The 21,480-nt window shown below is 43.2% G+C and overlaps 1 protein-coding gene across 1 annotated transcript in view; it reads right to left on the bottom strand.

The window, feature by feature from the left end:
• LOC137779469 (contactin-associated protein-like 4) overlaps positions 1-21,480 on the bottom strand; it is a 69,924-nt gene that overhangs the window by 35,856 nt on the left and 12,588 nt on the right. Inside the window, exons 2-5 of the mRNA XM_068567249.1 lie at positions 12,445-12,555; positions 6,510-6,703; positions 1,541-1,688; positions 865-1,056 (exon numbers count right to left, since the gene is read on the bottom strand). Coding sequence (XP_068423350.1) covers positions 865-1,056; positions 1,541-1,688; positions 6,510-6,703; positions 12,445-12,555 — 645 coding nt within the window. The remainder of the gene's footprint in view (positions 1-864; positions 1,057-1,540; positions 1,689-6,509; positions 6,704-12,444; positions 12,556-21,480) is intronic.

Here is a 21,480-nt window from a genome sequence, read left to right as displayed (position 1 = left end):
GTAGATCACGCCGTTTGAAAGCAGCGCGTAAGAAGAAAGAAAGAAAAGCCGGCAGAGAGAACCGGCGAGACAGTTTCATGAGGCGGCAATTAATTATGAGCGCCGAACAATAAAAGCAGAAAAGACAGAAGAAGAAAGTGAGAGCAGAAAGCAAAGAGAACTTCACCTTCTTTTTGTTTAGAACAATAGCTCTTGCAGTAAAGGCCTCGACCAATCACGCTGAGTGGAACCAGGAGAGGACTTTTTAAACTAATTTTGCAGGGAAACGTTACTTTTGGACACTTGATTTCGAATTTTCAGACATTTTACAAATCTTTTTGGGCATTTTTTGGAACATTTTCAGAGGCTTGAGGACTTTAAATTGCAGATGGTCATGCTGAATCCAGCCATGAGGGAATCAGACACTTTTTTTGGCACAAAATAAGTAATTTTCCCATTTTTTAACCGAAAAACCTGTTTCTTTGACTGAATATCCTTCCTAAGATGCCATTTTTTAAAACTTGAATGTTATTATTATGGTAGATGTAGATGCTTTAGGTCGTAATCTTTCAAAAATATAAGCCTGTGGATTGTTTTTAATGCACTGAACCCCTACATTTAAAAAAGCTCTCAAGGATTCATTTTTGAGGAATCTTACTCACACTCTTGACTTTTAATCATATTTATGCTGGAAATAAGTTGAAATATATGAATATATTATTATTATTTCTTGTTGAGCAGACTTTAATGGTTGGTTTAATAAATTATAATAGTGGATTAGAGGTCGCTAACTACTCCTGAGGGCCTCCAGATTGAGGTGCTGCCCTCAAAAAGCCGGCAGTAGATCGATGGCATGACTTCTTCAAAGCAGAAGAGGAGTCGTACCTTTTCGGAGCAGCAGCAGAAGCTCTCCTCTCTCCAGCTGCAGGACCAGGCTCTGCTCGCTCGGCCCCGAGGCGTGAAGAAGCGTCCCGGAGCTCCTCAGGGCTTTGAAGGCCAGAGAGACGCTCTGCCTCGGCCCGGGACTCAGCCTGAAGAGGAGGCTGCTGCCGCCATCCAGGCCCAACACATCCGAGTCTGGAGACAAAGGAAAAAGGACTTAAATCCTTAAATGAGAACTTTCCACTCACACAGAGTTCATGGAAACGCCCTCAGCAGTGAACTAAATGTGGATAAAAGAGATGCTTGAAGGACGACCGTCAACAAAAGTTTATATTCTCGTCCTTAAAGATCTGAAACACATGAATCTCTCTGCTGATGCGTCTCTTTGCAGACGATGCGGCGCTTTAAGCACTCACCCTAACCCCTAATCCTATTTATTCTTTGAGTTGTGTTAATAGGTTGCACATGGTGCTGATATATTATTGTAGCCTGGATTTCTATGTTTAATTTGATACCCAACATGTTTCTTTCTTATTTATACCATGTTGTTTTCCTTGATTTGGACCTCGTGACCTGATATAAAAGGGTTCTCTAATTAAGGGATTACTCCAGGACGCGGGTGAAGAGACATGGATAATCTTTTGTGCGTCTATAAATGTAGGATTTAGTCCAGACTGACTGTACGGGCATCCATAGGTCTCCAGTCTGAGTCCGATCCGGCCGTTGGCGTTCCAGTCCAGAGGGACGAGGCGGACGTAGCGGGCGACCACCGGATGCTGCAGCTTGTGCTGCACCACGCTGTCTGCATTCGTGTTGCCTGGAAAAGCCTGAAGAAGAAGAAGAAGAAACACACACAACAGCAGCATGTCAGCATCTGGCTTTCCCATCATGCACCTGTCCATCCACAAAGAAAAACCCTCCTTCTGGATGTTTACGAGTCAAACTCCCCCAAAGCTTCTGAGAGGTGACTCGTTCCTCTCCCTCCTAATGAAGGGAACGCTGTGGAGCCTCGTTCCTGGTGAACGGAGTCTCAATCAGGTAGAAAATTGGATTTGTGAAGCTCCAGTTGTAGTTTTCATTATGTTTTCAGACGCTTTGGTAAACACTTGGCCCGTGAGGAATAACATGTATTAACCTGCGTGATCCCCGCGGCCTAATTCGGGATGTGTTTTAACTTTTTTTTTTAACTTTATCTTAAGCCCTTTCATCAACTTTCTCTATGAGGTTTTCTCTACTTTCCTTTTTTGCTTTTCAGGTTTTCTGCTTCTTCTCACAAAGAAGTAAAATAATGTTACGTGAGTGGAAAAAGTCAGAATCTTGATTTTGTTCCTTAAATTACTTCTGCTTCTGATTTTTCTTGTCTTGATTGTCTTCTCCCTCTCTCTCTTGGTTCCACTCAGACATTTCCTTGTTTCACAAAAAGAAACCAAAGACCGTTCCTCTGGCTCTGGAAACTTTCTGTGATTTTTAATCTATATGCAAATACTGCAAACTTAACCTACAATCACACTGAAGAATTTCAGCACTGTGCTGAAGTAAAGGTGCCGCAGGATGACTGAAATGTCCTTGAAGAAACCACAGAGTCCTGCGGCTGGTGAGCAGCTGACCTCTGACCTCTCTAAGGAAGGGGATGGAGAGGGGGAGGGAGGGGGGGGGGGGGGTGAAGTAAGAGAGTAAATCTGAACTGAACAGGATGGAAAACCTTCAGCAATAAAACTTGTCACCTTGAAACCTTTTAAAAACTGAGCGATTGTTATATAAAACTGTAAATCATAGCTTGTTTTGTGAAAATAAAGAAGAACCAAACTGCTGTGTTTGGATGTATTGAACACCATATTTAATATACAGGTGAAATATAGGGTTTGGTACATGAGAAAATTCAAATAGCATTCAAATAGCCCCAATAGCCCCAATGGACGCAATAGCCCCAATGGACCCAATAGCCCCGATGGACCCAATAGCCCCGATGGACCCAATAGCCCCAATAGACCCAATGGACCCAATGGACCCAATAGCTCCAATAGCCCCAATGGACCCAATGGACCCAATAGCCCCAATGGACCCAATGGACCCAATAGCCCCAATGGACCCAATAGCCCCAATAGACCCAATGGACCCAATAGCCCCAATGGGCGCAATAGCCCCAATGGACCCAATGGACCCAATAGCCCCAATGGACCCAATGGACCCAATGGACCCAATAGCCCCAATGGACCCAATGGACCCAATAGCCCCAATGGACCCAATAGTCCCAATGGACCCAATAGCTCCAATAGCCCCAATAGGCCCAATGGACCCAATGGACCCAATGGACCCAATGGACCCAATAGCCCCAATGGACCCAATAGCCCCAATGGACCCAATGGACCCAATAGCCCCAATAGCCCCCAATGGACCCAATGGACCCAATGGACCCAATATGACCTCGCCTGAATGTTCTCTGTTCTAAACCCTCTAACTTTGTTCTGCTTCACTTTACCAATGTCAACCTTAGCATGTTGAATGTTCACGTGTTGTGTTATGGTTTGTTAGAGTTGTGACTTTACAGCTGCATCATTTCAAACTAATAATCATCCTGAAAGTCATTTTTTTTAATAGTTGGACCTGAAACCTTTTCATTTCTTTTTGTGTGTCATCTTCATTTCCTCTTAACCAGAAACATATAGACTGATATTTAAACATCTGAACAACATCTCACATGTGTTCCTTTTATTATAACACACATTCAAACAGCCCTAGGGGTTGCAGAGATACACCCTTTTTAGTTTGGGTATGCAATTTTCAAGGAAAGGGGCTAAAAATAGGTGCTTTATAAAAGGGTAAATCATGCAGAAAGCTTTGAGATGTAATTCCCCTCGAGGAGGGAGAGCTTTAAATGCCTCATAGTTGTTTCTGATGGAATGCAATCTGTTGACACAAAAAGGTGATTTTGTTGTTTCGTTTGTCGTCACAAACGGCTTCTCGTTCGAGACAAAACGAGCATTAGGTTTGAGGACACGCGACTCCATCGTTGGGCTTCCATAACTACGTATACAGTTGAGTTTGGGCGTTAAAACCCCAACATATGGGACAAGAAGGGGTCGAATCCCTGTCTGGCGAGCATGTACATGGAGCCAATAGATTGCATTTCGGGGGCTATTTGACCTCCGACCGGCTGATGTTGTGACTGAAACCCGAGTGTGTTGCCCTCTGAAATGTGGACTCGTCACCCCGGACCGCATCCTGTAAGTCGCTGTTCTCAAACCGTCTGACAGGAAACTGAGTGCTCGCCCCCTCAAGTGACAGCCGGCTCGTTCAGGTGAGGCATCGGCTTCTGGAATAAGACACGAGTGAGAGGACGTCCTCTAAAAGGGACTTTGGACCAAAGTAAAGAGAAGGAAAGTGAAAAGGAGGGCGAGGAGGACGCTGAAGTAAAAGACTCCACAAAACATGACTGAAGCCTTCATCAACTAGTTTCAACACAGGAGGAATGCTCTCACCCGACAATATATATATATATATATATATATATATATATATATATATATATATATATATATATATATATATATATATATATATATATATATAGCATCCTCATGACTGGAAGTATAGAGAACTAAACGTGTTTTCTGTGCACTGCAACACAGATTTAATGTCATATTGTTGATTTCCTTTGATAATCTATTTAGATCACGTGACTGTCGGTCTCAGCCAAATGACTTCTGGCTTCATGTGTAATGAATGTGATGCTTTTTACAGGATCAGGGCACTTTTAACGCTTCATTCAGGGCGAGCTTTTTAAATGAGACGTGTAGAGTTACATTTTTTAACGGTGTAGTTTTTGCCCATTGTTCAAAAAGAAAAAGAAAGGAACATTTTCATGATGCCGGCAGGTTTTGGGGTAAAAACCTTCACCGAATTTTCATGAATCTTAAACGAATCCCACATCGATTGCCTTCAACTTTACTTCAATGTTCATCTCCTTGAAGCTTTTCTCTCTTTTGGCACATAGAGACCAATAGATTTTCATTTCAGCACGGCGCTCTTCACCGTCGGAAAATCTACGACGTACTTAGTCCCATCGCTTATGGACGCTACATATATTTATTTAGTCGCCATCTGCTCGCCTCCTTTTCCACGCAAAGAGAAAAAGAGGAGAGAGTTAGAGGAGGAGGGAGCGTCACTCGGGCCTGTAAGCTTCAAGGAAAAGAGAAATCCTGGAAGAAATGCGTGTGATGAAGCGGCTCAGCGGTTCCCCTCCGCTCGCCCCAAATAAACCGGGCTGCCTAACACGTGGAGCTTTAGCGGGACTTTGGAGACTTGCCGTGGATTTATCCCCCCGATTTATGCTGAGTGTGAAATCAACAAGCTTTTAAGCCGCGAGAAGCCCTGTTCTCTCTGTGAAGGGGTCTCAGCCCGACGGTTAGTTTTCACCCTCGAGCGAGAGTCTTTCCCTCGCCGTCGGCAGATTGAACGCGGGAAGCCGTCCGTCACTGCGCCGCCGCGATGGGGAGAACTTAACCGTCTGCACTCGGAGCTTTGAGGTAATGCTCCAGCGACTTAAAGGTAATGAGGTTAACACGGCGAACGTTTTACGAGTCGTACGAGCAAATGAGACGCTGATCCCTTTACAGTAAGCGACAGTTTGTATAGTGCACATGACGCATCCTCATGCAGGGGTTTGCACGACATCTTGGGATAAAAATACGCCTCATTTTCCATCTAAAATCCAGCATTTACAAGCATGCAGAATTTAAAAATGTACTTCTGCCTTCACGGGAAGCAACTTAGTGAGTTTGAGGCAACACAACCACTTAGATTTAGGAAAACATCGTGGGTTTAGGTGACAATAACTGCAGAAGTTGAGTTATTTTAACACGGAAATTACATGAAATTATGAGAAAAAGTCCTAATTTACGTGTTTTTGCTGTTTTTATACTTCATGGTTCATGATTGCGTAGATTATATATAAACTGGTTTGATGGGACTTTTTAAATTTTATTTATTTGCACAATTCAAACAAAATAAATAAACAGAGGACTTTCACCCAGGGGACCTGTTTGTGTCTCGTGACTTAACAACAACCCACACACTAATAAGGCACCATTTTGGGAAGATTAGGACATAAAGAATCAGAATCTGCAACAAAAATCCCAATCAAACAAAGTATTAGCATGTGAGGAAGGAGTTTCAGTCAAAAAACTGTGTCGTTTGGTTCAAAAATGGAAAGATTTTAGAAATTTGGACGGACCAGGACTCATAGACATCCGCCGAAAAAAAGAACTCTGGACGTTTTGTGACTTTACAAGAACTAATAGGGAGAAATTAACGATTTGCAATGCTTCGTTGGATTCCCACAAGGCCGTAGGGCTACGAGGACGTGTCTGTTAGTGAAATCCGACGTTGTTTACGGAGGGTTTAGTGAAACGTTGGAGGGTTACTGTTAAGTATACGTAAATACTTAAACTTAACACAACTTGTTTTGAACCGTATGTCTCTTCTCACAAGGGTTACGGTATTGTAGCAATTTAAATGAAGAACATCCGCCCTGTGGTTGTCGAGATAATTAAGTTTCCGTTATTAAAAAAACGAGAATTGAAGGAAAATCCCGATCGTCTCCTAAAGCTGGAAGACTTCACGCGACGCAGCACCTGAACCGGCCTCACCTCGATGCCCTCCTCCTGCCGGTACTGTTTCCAGTTGTGTCCGGCGTCGCTGAACATCAGCAGGTAGGCCGTCAGCCAATCAGAGCTGCCGTAGCGGCCCTGCGTGGCCACGGCGGCGATGTGCGTCCGGACGCCAAGGTCGACCTCCAACCACTGATACCGGTCCGAACTCTGAGGAGACCAGCCTCCGGCTCCTGGAGGAGGAGACACACGGCTTCACATCACCCAGAGCAGGAAGTGGTGACTTATTTCTACAAAATAAATCATGTTTGGTGCTTAAGAAAACAAGACGTTTGCTCTCAAGAGAAGCTACAAGTTACCAAAATACATGCAAATCCATACATTACACAGAAGACAAATTCGACTGAACTTATTTAATCAGACACAAACTTTCCCATAGTTTAAAGCCCATAGTTCAAAAAGCCCACGAGCGCAAATAGTTTATCAATTTATGTCTTTGATGTTTAATTTGGAACAGTGAAAAGAGTTTAATCTGTAGCTTTAGGACTGTTCTCCGTGTAAAATAAGCTGCAGCCGAGGCATGAAGCCTTATACAATATTAAAGTGCCCAGTTTATTGCAGACCTCCATATAATCCGAAAAACCAGGGCAGAGGACCGTGAGATGAAAACACATTAAATAATTAAAGTACCAAAAGGTGTGTGTGTGTGTGTGTGTGTGTGTGTGTGTGTGTGTGTGTGCTGAGTCATCCCAAAGTGTCGTCTTGCCGTCAGAACATCGCGAGGATGTATTTTGTTGTGTGCATGAGCTCGCACTTTTAAATTTCGGAGGAGATTCCTGACGTAACTCGTTCCCCAGAAGCTGAACTCTTTCTCGCCAGAAGAACGTCGCTCATCAATATTTTACGTGAGAAAGTCTATTAGGAACGATTTGTTATTTAAGATATCAACGTTATCATTCTAACACAAACCCGTGATGTTTTATCAATCCTGAATTAAGTAGTTTTGTTGCCTAAACACATGAAGCATAGACTTCTATACAACCAGGGGAGTCGCCCCCTGGTGGTCAGGAGAGAGAATGCAGCTTTAACACATGAAGCATAGACTTCTATACAACCAGAGGAGTCACACCCTGGTGGTCAGGAGAGAGAATGCAGCTTTAACACATGAAGCATAGACTTCTATACAACCAGAGGAGTCACACCCTGGTGGTCAGGAGAGAGAATGCAGCTTTAACACATGAAGCATAGACTTCTATACAACCAGAGGAGTCACACCCTGGTGGTCAGGAGAGAGAATGCAGCTTTAAGACATGAAACATAGACTTCTATACAACCAGAGGAGTCGCCCTCTGGTGGTCAGGAGAGAGAATGCAGCTTTCATACATGAAGCATAGACTTCTATACAACCAGAGGAGTCGCCCCCTGGTGGTCAGGAGAGAGAATGCAGCTTTAAGACATGAAACATAGACTTCTATACAACCAGGCGAGTCTCCCCCTGGTGGTCAGGAGAGAGAATGCAGCTTTAACGCATGAAGCATAGACTTCTATACAACCAGAGGAGTCGCCCCCTGGTGGTCAGGAGAGAGAATGCAGCTTTAAGACATGAAACAAAGACTTCTATACAACCAGAGGAGTCACACCCTGGTGGTCAGGAGAGAGAATGCAGCTTTCATACATGAAGCATAGACTTCTATACAACCAGGGGAGTCGCCCCCTGGTGGTCAGGAGAGAGAATGCAGCTTTAAGACATGAAACATAGACTTATATACAACCAGAGGAGTCGCCCTGGTGGTCAGGAGAGAGAATGCAGCTTTAACACATGAAACATAGACTTCTATACAACCAGAGGAGTCGCCCCCTGGTGGTCAGGAGAGAGAATGCAGCTTCAAAACAAGCAAAGGACAAGATGTCCTCAGAAAGATGGACAAAAAAAGAAATCCGCTGTAAAAACCCTTCTGTATTATGAGACATAATTCATACCATTACATTGGAGTGGCTGTGTTTTTAATTTCATCAAGTTTCTCCATGTCCAAAAGAGATGACTGCTCACTTTGAAGACAAATCTCTAATTAATAATGACGACCGCAGACCCTATCAGTGTCATCCTTCTGCCGCTGTGCAATTCCCTTTGTAGTGACAGCCGTAGATTGTGGAAACATCTTCATATCTTGTTCCAAAGTTCTGTGAGAAGTGAACTTTTTTGAGCCGGGCCCTCCGCCAATTGAGCCTCTTGGTATCAGAGTTAGAGGTTGAGCAAAAAGCCTTCAGGAAATCACACAGTATGGACTCAAATTGTGCTTACGAGTTTCAAATGTTCCTCCACGAAGCCCATCGGAGGAATCAGAATCCAGTTTCATGACGGAAAAACTTTTTTTGCAACTCGATAAGAGCAAAACCTCCCATCTGAAAACTGCATCTTTTGGAGAATGCAAAAAAAACCCTGTAGTTTTCTCGCAGAAAGCTATTTGTTCGGGATGTTGGCGACATCTGAGTCGCGAGAGCGACTTCCCCTCCTCGCGCAAAGATTCTACCTTTTTGGTTCCCCAACTTGGACGACTCACTGGTGCACTGTCAGAGATTAGTGAATCAAAGTGATTAAATTCCCTCCGCAAATGTTGAATAAGCAGAAGCCGTCTTGTATTGCATGTCTGGATATGAACTGTTGCAGAACTAAAACCACACTGCAGCACTCAGAGCCGGTAGAGCTGACGGCTTCTTCACAAGCAGCGTTTCAAAACTTCCCTTTGGCCATCGGACCGGCAGGAAGACAGACAGGCGATTCACTCGTTAGTGCTTTGAAAATCTCATTTTGCCATTATTTTTGATTTCCAAAAGTCACTACAAGGAACTTCCACTGTGTTGGTTCTGTCGCCCCCTGTGGACTAAAGTGGTAGTGTCTCTAAACCCTTTAGAAAAGCTCTCATTTCACTGCAGCAGGTTCTGACAGTCTGCCCCTCTCAGTCCAGGTTCTGGTTCTTCTCGTGCTATCCGATTGCACAAAGAGACAATGACATCGTCGGCGTATTGTCTGACTGCTTACCCTCCACCTCCCTCTCTCCGCCCAGTCTTTGCAGCCTCATCAGCTCCACCAGCGTCTGGACTCCACAGGAAGGATTTATCTTGCCGCCGCCCCTCGATTACAAACCTCCCCAAAGAGTCCAAGCGCCAAATAATCTGTCAATCAATCTGTTGACAACAAACAAGTATCTTCTCTGCATCGGACTCGTCTCTCCTGATTGAAAGCAGGTTTTGTAGAGAAAAAAAACCAGGCGACCCGGTGACCCGGCTTTGCTGCGTTCAGCTAAATTCGCTCCAAATGTTCCAGAGTGAGAGCATGACATCATCCACGTACTTTCATACAACTTAATTTGAATGATTACACAGTGAGAGGTACATGCAGGGGAATGTAAACCATCAGCACGTTGGTTCAAAGCCCCCCGGGGAGCAACAAGGGGTTTGAAGCGCAGACAAAAGGGATCAGACCACTATCCTTCTGATTAAAAGGACCCTCTAAACTACAATCCTCTACGAGATAATTCATAATTCAAGTGATTTACTATTAAAAAAAAGAGATTCCAGCATGGGGAAAAGCGTGCGCGTTGTATTCTACAAGCTCTTAATGAACACTGCTCAGGTTAATGGTGCAGCAAGGCTCCTGCAGAGTGTTCAGAGTGTTTCTCCTCAACAGAACCGCGTGCCTTCACCGGTCTCGGCTCATTTTGCTGGTAAATTAACTCCAAATGAGGCGGCTCCTCGGAGAGAGGGAGCGGCTGCAGAGGATGCGGAGCGTCGGCGGCAGCTGGAAGAGATCAGAGCCACCGGGGGAGGAGGGGCTTTTAATTCAGCCAGTGATTCCTCCAGGCCGGGAATCAGGATTTAAAGCGTCGTTTCATTTTTTACATCGATGCACTTTGTTGAGTCGGGTTTGTTGATTAGTCTCATACAGTTTTATTAAACTGCAATTTGATAGAAATCTGGTGCAGAGAGTCAATTCATACCATTACAAGACTTTGTCACCTGCAAGGTGGTATTGCATTGAGTGTGCAATTTATATATCTTAAAGAGACAATTCTTTCCACCTGCTTGGCCTCTCCTAATATATATCTGACGAAAAGTTACTTTTTTTAAATTTATTTTTTATATTTTGCCTCAAATGCAGGAGGATTTTGTTTGTTTTTTAAAATTTTCCACAGCATCTTTAGGTTTTTGTCTTAAAAAATTAAACAAAAAGTGTCGTCGTTGTCCTTCCTCTCGGTTTCCAGCGGTTCTTCATCTCTTTGCGTCTCCATTTTACTTCCGTGCAGACACACAAACTTGTGTTTTGCCGTTCAGAAGCATCCGATCCTTTATGACGCAGCTCGAACTCAGATCTGCAGGTTGACTGAAGTGAAGGAGCACAGCATGTGTGTGTGTCTGTGTGTGTTTGCTCACAGCTTTTGCCATCACACACACACACACACAGACACACACAACTGGCTCCCAGGTGGTGAAACCCATTCAGGTCCTCTTTTGTGCTAAAGACAAAGAGCGCTCGCGTCTGATCCTTGTCTCTCGTTCGAGTGTTTACCGGCCGGCTCTTCTCCAAAACCGCCGCGTCAGCACATCCGATCCAAGCGCCACAGCGCCGTGGTGGGTTTTTATCCGTCTGTCCATCATTGTCAGGTGTCTGTCAAGACGGTGGGAGTCCAGCTGAGAGAGAGTGTGTGTGTGTGTGTGTGTGTGTGTCCTGCAGGGCAGTGCTGCTGCAACACATCACAACAGAAGCAGAGGGGAGCTTCTCTGCGCTGCTGCTTTTATCTGCATACTCCGGCTTTTTAAAGTAATAATAATAAAAAAAAGAGTGAGAAGAAAGGAGGACGCAGCGGTAATTTATTGATGTTGAAATGCTAAATGTTATATGAACACTGGGGGAGTGGAGCCGATGGAGAGAGGGGCGGTCGGTCTGACAGCAACATCCTGTTCCCTCGACGAGCCGTCGACTATCCTGATAACGCTTAATTTATTTTAATCTGGAAACCTTCACGACTTAATTCTCTTTCACCTCAGTCTGCTGCAGGAGTGTGTGTCTGTACAGAAGATAAAGCCCATGTCTAAACACACAGAGACCCTGATATCCCTTTGGATTATTGCGCGCTAATGCTAACCTGCTAGCAATCAACCGCTTCGTAACAAACGCAGCAGACACACAAAGTATTTAGTTCATGAAAAATACAATTTGTGTCAGTAGCCGGTGTTCCAAAGTGCTGTTGTGTCTGAAGTTGTCTATAAGTTGTGTTAGTGATGTGCCTGTGTACTCGGCTAACGCAGAAGGGGCTAATGCGTGCTAACGCATTTAAGTTAATCCCAATCTTGGGCTTAATTTAAATGCGTTAGCCGCCGCGGATGTGATGCTTAAGTTAGGGAGTAATAGTAACTTCATTAATATAGCACTTTAAAAAAAATAGTTGACAACGAGCTTTAAACTGTCAAACGAGGCAATAAAACAACAGAAAGCTCAATAAAACAATAAAATAAAACCCTGATTAAAGAAAATGTGTATGAATGATGAAACAATGAAAGCGATCAGTTCAATAAGAGCAAACACGCCTCAAACAGTATGAGTCAAAGTAAACGAGGATTTTTAAAGGTTTTGTTAAAAAAAAATAATTTAAAGGGATTTTTAAGGTTTGTTTTAAGGGGTTTTGCAGGTTTTCAATATGTTTCAAGGTGTTTTTAAGTTTTTTTAAGGATTTTTCAAGGGTTTTCTCCTCATCCGTTAGTCTTCTAAGGCGATGATCAAACACGATGTACCATCAGAACACTGATCGCTGCTGGAAATGGGCCTCGAGGTATTTCATTAAAAACCAGACGTTTCCACCTAGAATAGTCTTTCACCACATTAACAATGTGTACTACAGATGACACAGACCCCGTAGCCATCGATCCCGATGATGATGAAGATGATGGTGATGATGATGATGGTTTTCCCGCTCACCTTCTCTGCGGTTCAGCTTAGCGTAGCCCGGCCCGTGGCTGCCCGACAGCTGAGAGGAGCTTCTGAAGGACGACGGCGGCAGATTGGGAACCAGCGGACTGTGACACGCGTCTGAAGCACCGGACAGAAGAGAAACACACGGTTTAAAACCCGCCATGTGAATACCAGAACATATTGTCCTCCATCTCTACCGAAGCTGCAACCCATTCCTCTAAAAACATATATATATATACAGTATGTTTTCAGCATGAATATGATCAAAAAGTCAAGAGTCCAAAGCAAGATGGCTCCCTGAGTTTTTTAAATTGTATGTTTCGGTGCCTTCACATCAACCTACAGAGTAATACTGCACATCTTTAGAAAGATTAAGACCTAAAGCATCTAAATCTGCAATAAAAATAATCAGAATGAACACAAGCATTGACGTTAGGAAGCATATTCAGGACAAAAATTCAGTATGTCATTTTAAAGAGTTTACAGAATTATTTAAACTTAACAATCTTTTTTTTAAAGAAGTAGTTTGACACGTCTCTTCTCACGAGAGTTGCAGTACTTCAGCAATTTAAATGAATTAAATTGGAGCTGTGGATGAGGAGATAGCACAGTTTTAGTTTTGAAAAATAAATATTCTCATTTTCAGGACACGACGGGGAAAAAAGGAGCTTCGGGTTCAAGAAGTTGAAGCAGGACAGAAAGAAACAGACGGTTTAAAACCGTGAGGCCGCTGTGTATTCAAGACCTCACATTTTAATAAGCAATGTGATGTAACTTTAGTTGTTTTGTTCACAAGAGACAGAACTTCTGTAACGTTAAAACCTGCTCGGTTCATCGCGTCCCGACTGCGTGTGTTTGAATGTTTTCCTGCATTCAGGACAACAGCATGCAACATTTAAATGAAGAAGAAAGAAACCAAACAACAGGAGATGAACGTTGAAGCAGATCAATATTAATACGAGAGGGAATAACGGTGAAAATCAAAGATTTATCGCAGAACAAACATCAGAGACTTTATTATTAATCAATCTTATTCTTTAAAAGACATTTCTCTGCATTCACTCGCTTTATTTTCCCGTTGACAGCGAGACGAAACCTTTCAAGTTTGATCATAAACTATTCTCTTTAGCATCGGGAGGTGCTCTCAATGTGTTCTTTTGAACAGATGTTGACTCTATCAACATAATAAAAACAACTCTAGAGCTCGTCTGTACGCCAGATTTGACTCATTTTGCACATTTCACAAATGTTTCAAGAGGACGTCGCCGGACTGGACCACAAACAACACTCACTTCTCACAATAAACTCCTTAATTAGTTTAAATGAGTTTAAAATACAAACAAATATGGATTACAGTCCTCTCCTCGCGGCTCCTGCGTCGGGTTTGCATGGACTCGTATGACTTTAATCATCTTAGCGTTAGCGCGCGGCTCGGTTATTGTAACGCGACGATGAACAAAAAGACACAATGAAAAGTCGCATGAAAGAGAAACCAAAGTCAAACCTTCCGGGTAAGTTGCCTGAACTTGGCAGGAATCCAATATCAAGTGTGATTAAATCTCCACTAAACAAAGTAAAGACAGCTCAAGATCCTTCATTAATATAATCTCTCCAGGAGATATCGCTGCTCTCGGCGGGAGAGATTTCCCTCTCGGCGATGGAGGAGATAGCCATTATCTGGAGCTTAAAGGCTCCATGGGTCACTTCAGTTTGCAGAGAACTGAAAGAAAATCTAATTTAATGAATTTCATTTAAATAAATATCTCCGCGTGTGTTGCTTTTTTCACCAGAACACATTTTTCGAAAGGCACTTGATTCAATTAACATCAACTATATTACAAAAAGAGATAAGATGCGACTGGCAGTAAAGCCGGTGTGGTGGATGTGAAGGGGTAAAATGATAAAAGACCCAGAATAAGCACATGACTGAGAGCACTGGGGCCCAGGTGCTCCCAGTAAGACTTAATGGACGTCCCGCCGACCAATTAGAGAAGAGCAAACAGGCCACAGAGATGTCATCACAGGAAAAAAGGTACAAAAATACATATAATTGTATGTAAAAAATAAAATAAATGCCTTCAATGTAGTTCTCTGCCACGGTCGATGTCTTTGTGAGTCTCAGTTCAAGTGGCAGAGGCAGAAACGGTGTTCACGCTCCAGAAATCAATTTGCTATTAAAGTCAGTAATGTGTTCACTGTGGTGTTCATAATTTTAAAAAAGAAGTCATTACCCGTCCAGGGAAAATGACACGGTTATGCACACAACACCTGTTCTCACAGAAGGACGTGAAACTGCGTCTTCAATGCCAAAGAAAGGTCAACCATGCGACCGGGATTCAAGATCGGTGCTCCAAAAGTGTTGACTTATTGTGACGCTCGTGACACTTTTCCTAGTTTTTGTCGTTACTTGCTGTTGAAACCCCCCCCCCTCCCAGTGAAATATATGGTTTGGTACATGAGACAATTCAAATACCATTCAAATAGCCCCCAATGGCCCAAATAGCCCCCAATAGCTCCAATGGCTCCAATGGCTCCAATGGCTCCAATGGTCCCATTGGAGCCATTGGAGCCATTGGAGCCATTGGTCCAATGGGCACCAATATGACCTCGCCTGAATCTTCTCTGTACTAAACCCTCTCTAACTTTGTTCTGCTTCACTTTATCAAAGTCAACCTTTGCAGAGAGAATGTTCACGTGTTGTGTTTTGGTTTGTTAGAGTTGTGACTTTACAGCTGCATCATTTCAAACTAATAATCATCCTGAAAGTCATTTTTTTACAGTTGGACCTGAAACCTTTTCATTTCTTTCTGTGTGTCATCTTCATTTCCTCTTAACCAGAAACATATAGACTGATATTTACACACCTGAACAACATCTCACATGTGTAACTTTTATTATAACACAACATTATTCAGCCCTAGCGGTTGCAGAGATACACACTTTTTAGTTTGGGTGTGACATTTTCAAGCAGAGGTCTAAAAATAGGTGGGTTTTCAATTTGTTAAAAGGCCGTCTTCATTTCAACTATTTTATGTGAGTTCATGTTTTTTAAACTCAAATTTCACAAACAAAACTGGGCAGATCTTTGTCCCTGTACCAGCCAATCATATTTTATATATTTTACGACCTTCCCACCAGACTTCTCGCCCAGTGAGCTGACGGAAAAACTGAAAAACAGATCTTTCTGTCGACCCCCGGGAGCTTTGCTGCATTCCTTTTGACTATCGTCACGTCATTATTTTTTAAAGATTCACTCCTGAGAGCTGGCTTCTGCCCAAACTTAATTGAATTTATTGGTCCAATTGTTTTCCTTTCAAAAGTTTTAATAAAATACAGCATATGAAAAAAAACACACAATGCAGTGTCCATTTTCATCCTGTTATTTTACCACACAGAAGACACGTTATTGATCAGCCACAAGAACAAATAAAACTTCTTCAAAGTATTACGAGCGTAATAACGCGACGCGTCTTCTTTTCAGTCTGCAGCTCAAAACAAATGTCAAACTTATGACCAAAGTATTGATCACAGAGTCGATCAAACTAATGCACTTTTCATCTGACAGCCTTTAACGCACATAAACGGTGTGAGCTGTCATACCTCGAAGCCGGCGTTTACTTTCCTGCCGCTTCAGTGCAGAATAATCCACGCTTCCTATTACTTATTATGGTCTGGTGCTCGGACCAGGTCGCTGGAGCTAACAGCTAAAAACACGACCAGGAGAAACTTTAGATTCATGCTGTTTATGGCACTAAAACAACGCTCATTTCCTCAAAAGCTCTCATTTATTATTATTATTATCTGGTTGTATAGAAGTTTATACTTCATGTGTTAAAGCTGCATTCTCTCTCTTGACCACCAGGGGGCGACTCCTCTGGTTGTATAGAAGTCTATGCTTCACGTGTAAAAGCTGCATTCTCTCTCCTGACCACCAGGGGGCGACTTCTCTGGTTGTATAGAAGTCTATGCTTCATGTGTTAAAGCTGCATTCTCTCTCCTGACCACCAGGGGGCGACTCCTCTGGTTGTATAGAAGTCTATGCTTCATGTGTTAAAGCTGCATTCTCTCTACTGACCACCAGGGGGCGACTCCTCTGGTTGTATAGAAGTCTATACTTTCTGTGTTAAAGCTGCATTCTTTCTCCTGACCACCAGGGGGCGACTCCTCTGGTTGTATAGAAGTCTATGCTTCATGTGTTAAAGCAACATTCTCTCTCCTGACCACCAGGGGGCGACTCCTCTGGTTGTATAGAAGTCTATGCGTCATGTGTTAAAGCTGCATTCTCTCTCTTGACCACCAGGGGGTGACTCCTCTGGTTGTATAGAAGTCTATGCGTCATGTGTTAAAGCTGCATTCTCTCTCCTGACCACAATGGTGCGACTCCTCTGGTTGTATAGAAGTCTATGCTTCATGTGTTAAAGCTGCATTCTCTCTACTGACCACCAGGGGGCGACTCCTCTGGTTGTATAGAAGTCTATACTTTCTGTGTTAAAGCTGCATTCTTTCTCCTGACCACCAGGGGGCGACTCCTCTGGTTGTATAGAAGTCTATGCTTCATGTGTTAAAGCAACATTCTCTCTCCTGACCACCAGGGGGCGACTCCTCTGGTTGTATAGAAGTCTATGCGTCATGTGTTAAAGCTGCATTCTCTCTCTTGACCACCAGGGGGCGACTCCTCTGGTTGTATAGAAGTCTATGCGTCATGTGTTAAAGCTGCATTCTCTCTCCTGACCACAATGGTGCGACTCCTCTGGTTGTATAGAAGTCTATGCTTCATGTGTTAAAGCAACATTCTCTCTCCTGACCACCAGGGGTGACTCCTCTGGTTGTATAGAAGTATGCTTCACGTGTTAAAGTTGCATTCTCTCAACTGACCACGAGGTGGCGACTCCTCTGGTTGTCTAGAAGTCTATAAGAACATTACTCTACTTCTCACTTGATTGAAATGATTGAAACATAATCCAACACCGAGTCCATTGTGAAACTCGTTGCCCAGATTATTATTACTATTTCCTGTGATTCAAGGTACTTTTACACATGCAGAGACAGTTTTAACACTCTGCAGAGGCAGTTCAGGGTGTAATGGCTGCTTGAGGAGTGCCAGCTCCACAGGCCTTTGGCAGGAGCAGAGATACTGCGAGTCATTAGCCGTCTTCACCCCGTCAGCTCTGGCGTCCAAAACTCTGTGAGATTGAGAGCACGAGAAAAAAAAAACCCTCACAAGTACACTGTGCACTCACGACACGTGTTAATCACAATTCCTCCGGCAGAGCGAGCTTCACGAGCGTCCTCTCATCCAGCTGTCAATCCGTCCACTGCTGCAATAGCGCGCCATCCGCAACATTTATCATTAAATCAAGCCGACGAGCATCTTCCTCCACTTCGATAACCACAGCGATCGGGAGGTTTACAGGTTTCCGGATCTCTTTTGAAGCGTCTCGGACACAAACAGAGTTCGATGTTGCCGATGTAACCTTTCAAGCCGTGCGTCTCCGGTCTGCTCGCGTCCTCAAACGCGAACCACAACCTTCAAAGTTAATTATCTCTTTGCAAAACCTGCACAAACTCGACCCCCGGTCCGACCAAGAGGAGCGAAGGCCGTTCCTCCTTCCAATTAAATATGTACATTTGTATTAAGGATGTGAATAAGGGACTTTTTTCTGAATGTCTTTTTAAAATCTGATTATACAGAAAGGAAATACATGCCTTTTCCCTGCCCTGGGATGCATCCATTAAATTTTAAAAGTAATATAAGAATAAAGTGAGAGAGAGAGCGAGCGAGTGAGTGAGCAGCATTAATAGTGCATGTGATGTACATTTACATTACATTTGACATTTCTTGTCATTTTTATCCAAAGTGACATTCTGAGTGCCTGAGAGCACTCAGAGTGAAGTCCTCCTCCTTTCCTCAGAGAAGGTTAGTGGAGACTTTACAGATATTAGAGTGATCTATTAAATAAAGTATAGCAATAATAATAATACATCTTAAAGATTTGAGGCTAATTAACCTTATAAACGCTGACTTAACAGGACGGATCCCAGGAGTGTACGCATGCGTCTTGTGCTGTCACATGTTGTGTTCAGGTAATTAACATTTTAATGAATCTGTGCCAGAAATAGCCGTGACCTGAGGCCTTATGTTTCTCAGTACGTCCGGGAATTTTTGTGTCAGGCACAAAGATTAACTGATTCAGTTTTAAAAAAGGGAAACTGATGTGGAAGCGATTTCAATGTGCATCCTCTCTCCTGACCACCAGGGGGCGACTCCTCTGGTTGTATAGAAGTCTATGCTTCATGTTTAAAGCTGCATTCTCTCTCCTGACCACCAAGGGGCGACTCCTCTGGTTGTATAGAAGTATATGCTTCATGTTTAAAGCTGCATTCTCTCTCCTGACCACCAGGGGGCAACTCCTCTGGTTGTATAGAAGTCTATGCTTCATGTGTTAAAGCTGCATTCTCTCTCCTGACCACCAGGGGGCGACTCCTCTGGTTGTATAGAAGTCTATGCTTCATGTGTTAAAGCTGCATTCTCTCTCCTGACCACCAGGGGGTGACTCCTCTGGTTGTATAGAAGTCTATGCTTCATGTGTTAAAGCTGCATTCTCTCTCCTGACCACCAGAAGGCGAATCCTCTGGTTGTATAGAAGTCCATGCTTCATGTTTAAAGCTGCATTCTCTCTCCTGACCACCAGGTGTGTCACCTCTGGTTGTATAGAAGTCTATGCTTCATGTGTTAAAGCTGCATTCTCTCCCCTGACCACCAGGGGGCGACTCCTCTGGGTGTATAGAAGTCTATGCTTCATGTTTAAAGCTGCATTCTCTCTCCTGACCACCAGGTGTGTCACCTCTGGTTGTATAGAAGTCTATGTTTCATGTGTTAAAGCTGCATTCTCTCTCCTGACCACCAGGGGGCGACTCCTCTGGGTGTATAGAAGTCAAGTTTAGTAAGTCAGTCTCAGTCTGAGATGTGAATTCTAATTATGAAAGAAAAATTGGTACGGAGAGGTTTTCTGCAGGTTTTTTTGAGACGTCGCTCGGCTGACAAGGATGGGGCACTGATTTGACTCGGTGTGATATTTTGGCGAGCTGTGCTTTTTTCTTCCTGCCCTGACCCGTCTGACTTCCTCCCAGCACGTCTCTCCGGCTGCAGCAAAGCAGCCTGTCAGTCAAGCAGCTACTGAGCTGTGAGGATCGGCACGCCCTCGGCCCGGAGGCTGGAAAACAACGCGTCGAGCCCTTCATCTGACAGTTTGTGACTCGAGCCCTCAGAAGCTCATCCAGTCAAAAAAGTGTCAGTCAGTCGCTCAATCTACTGTTTGTGAAAAATATACAGTAAATAAGTCACGGATACAATCACACAAACACTCACACAACAATTCGCCACATTCAAGAAGCATATCTAATGTTGTTGATGAAAACCTTTTCACTTTTTAGTGTTGGACTGCATTATGTAGTCATTGCTATTGACTTTTGACACCCCACTGACACAATAACAGTATTTATTGCAGAGAGTTTGTATTATACTTTACAGGTATTATAGGATTTGGTTATTTATTAAGAGGCTGCATGTAATGTCAGGTTGTTTCTAATCCTGTTGACTCAAAAAAAGGAGTTCCACAAGGGACTAATTTGGGGTCTCTACTTTTTTTTAAATATACCTCAATGTAATGTAACTTATGTATGCTGATGATGCAGTCCTGTATTCCTCTGCTCCTTCATTCGAGGCATTCTGCCACCTTGCAGTCTCACTTTAACATCGATGTAGCATGCATTATAATGTCCAGACATCTCCAGCAGGAACAACCTGTTCATTCTGCCGACACAGAGCAACAGCTGTGGAGGCTCTTTGCTTGCAACAAGTTCCATAAGCTGACAAAACAGATTTCACACATTTTCTCAGTGCCAGAAATGACACCAAGAAATAATAAATACAAGCTCAAGTTCCCGATTATGTCCCTCTTGATATGTGCAACTGTACACGGATTAAAAATGCACTCGCTGTTGCTCTGAGTGTTGGTAGTCTCCTCCCCCGGTGGGAGGTCCTGACCTTCTGCATGGTGAGGAATTTTAAGGCAGTAAAAGTGTCTCCACTTAATGCAGGAAATCGTAAGCAACGGCAAAAAGTTACAAGTCTTTCCTGTTGGTTCTGCTCTTGTGTTTGCTGATGCGTGTCCTAAGTGTACTCACTGCCTCGCCCGTCCAATTTGGGACAAGGGCATTGAAAACACAAGTACCCTGGGAAAAGATTCTTGTTCCACCACCTGAACTCCACGACTTTATAGATTTACTAAAGTGTGTGGCAGACTGCTCTCCTCCTCGCGACGTCTCTTTTTGAAGCAGCACTACAATTTAAACTTCACGCAAGCGGAAGTACAGGCGTTTTATTTAGATTGTACAGCGGAAACCGCTTACAGTGACCAAGGTTACAGCGATCATCCGCTTCTATGGATCAAAAGGATTGGCATCATATTCCGATACAAGCTTAAAATATTCTCCTAAAGTACTCAAGAAGTCCACTGCAGTGTTAAGTTATAAATCTCTGGTTGAAGCCGACCACGAAATAGCTAAAGTTGCAGCAAACAGTTAATAAAATCCAGAAAATAGGGACGCTGTTATCCTTCATGAGGGAATTTATGTCTAATTTCAGATTAGATTAGAACTCAGAGACAATCAAAACATTCTGATGTTGAATTACAAAATAAAAGTCCTTCAAAATCTCATTAATGAGCTGACTTCAAAAAAGTTCATGAGGCAATTTATGTCCAATTTCAGATTAGATTGGAAAGGAAATGACCTATAATTACAAACTAATTCCACTTTAAATTAAAAGTAGACCACCTCAAGATGTCCCTCAATGACAATCAAGACATGCTAAACCTGAACTACAAAATAAAAGTCCTTCGACATCTCCTCTATGAGCTAACTTCAAATCAATTTGTGATGCAATTTATGTCTAATTTCAGATTAGATTAGAAAGGAAATGACCCATAGTTACAAACTAATTCCACTTCAGATAAATATGATCAGTTCTACAGATTTCCA

The sequence above is a fragment of the Clinocottus analis genome, unplaced genomic scaffold (assembly GCF_023055335.1).
Source record: "Clinocottus analis isolate CAN_PGR_092001 unplaced genomic scaffold, fCliAna1.0.p SCAF_8, whole genome shotgun sequence".
NCBI lineage: Eukaryota > Metazoa > Chordata > Actinopteri > Perciformes > Cottidae > Clinocottus > Clinocottus analis.
This window is presented reverse-complemented; position numbering and strand designations above follow the sequence as displayed.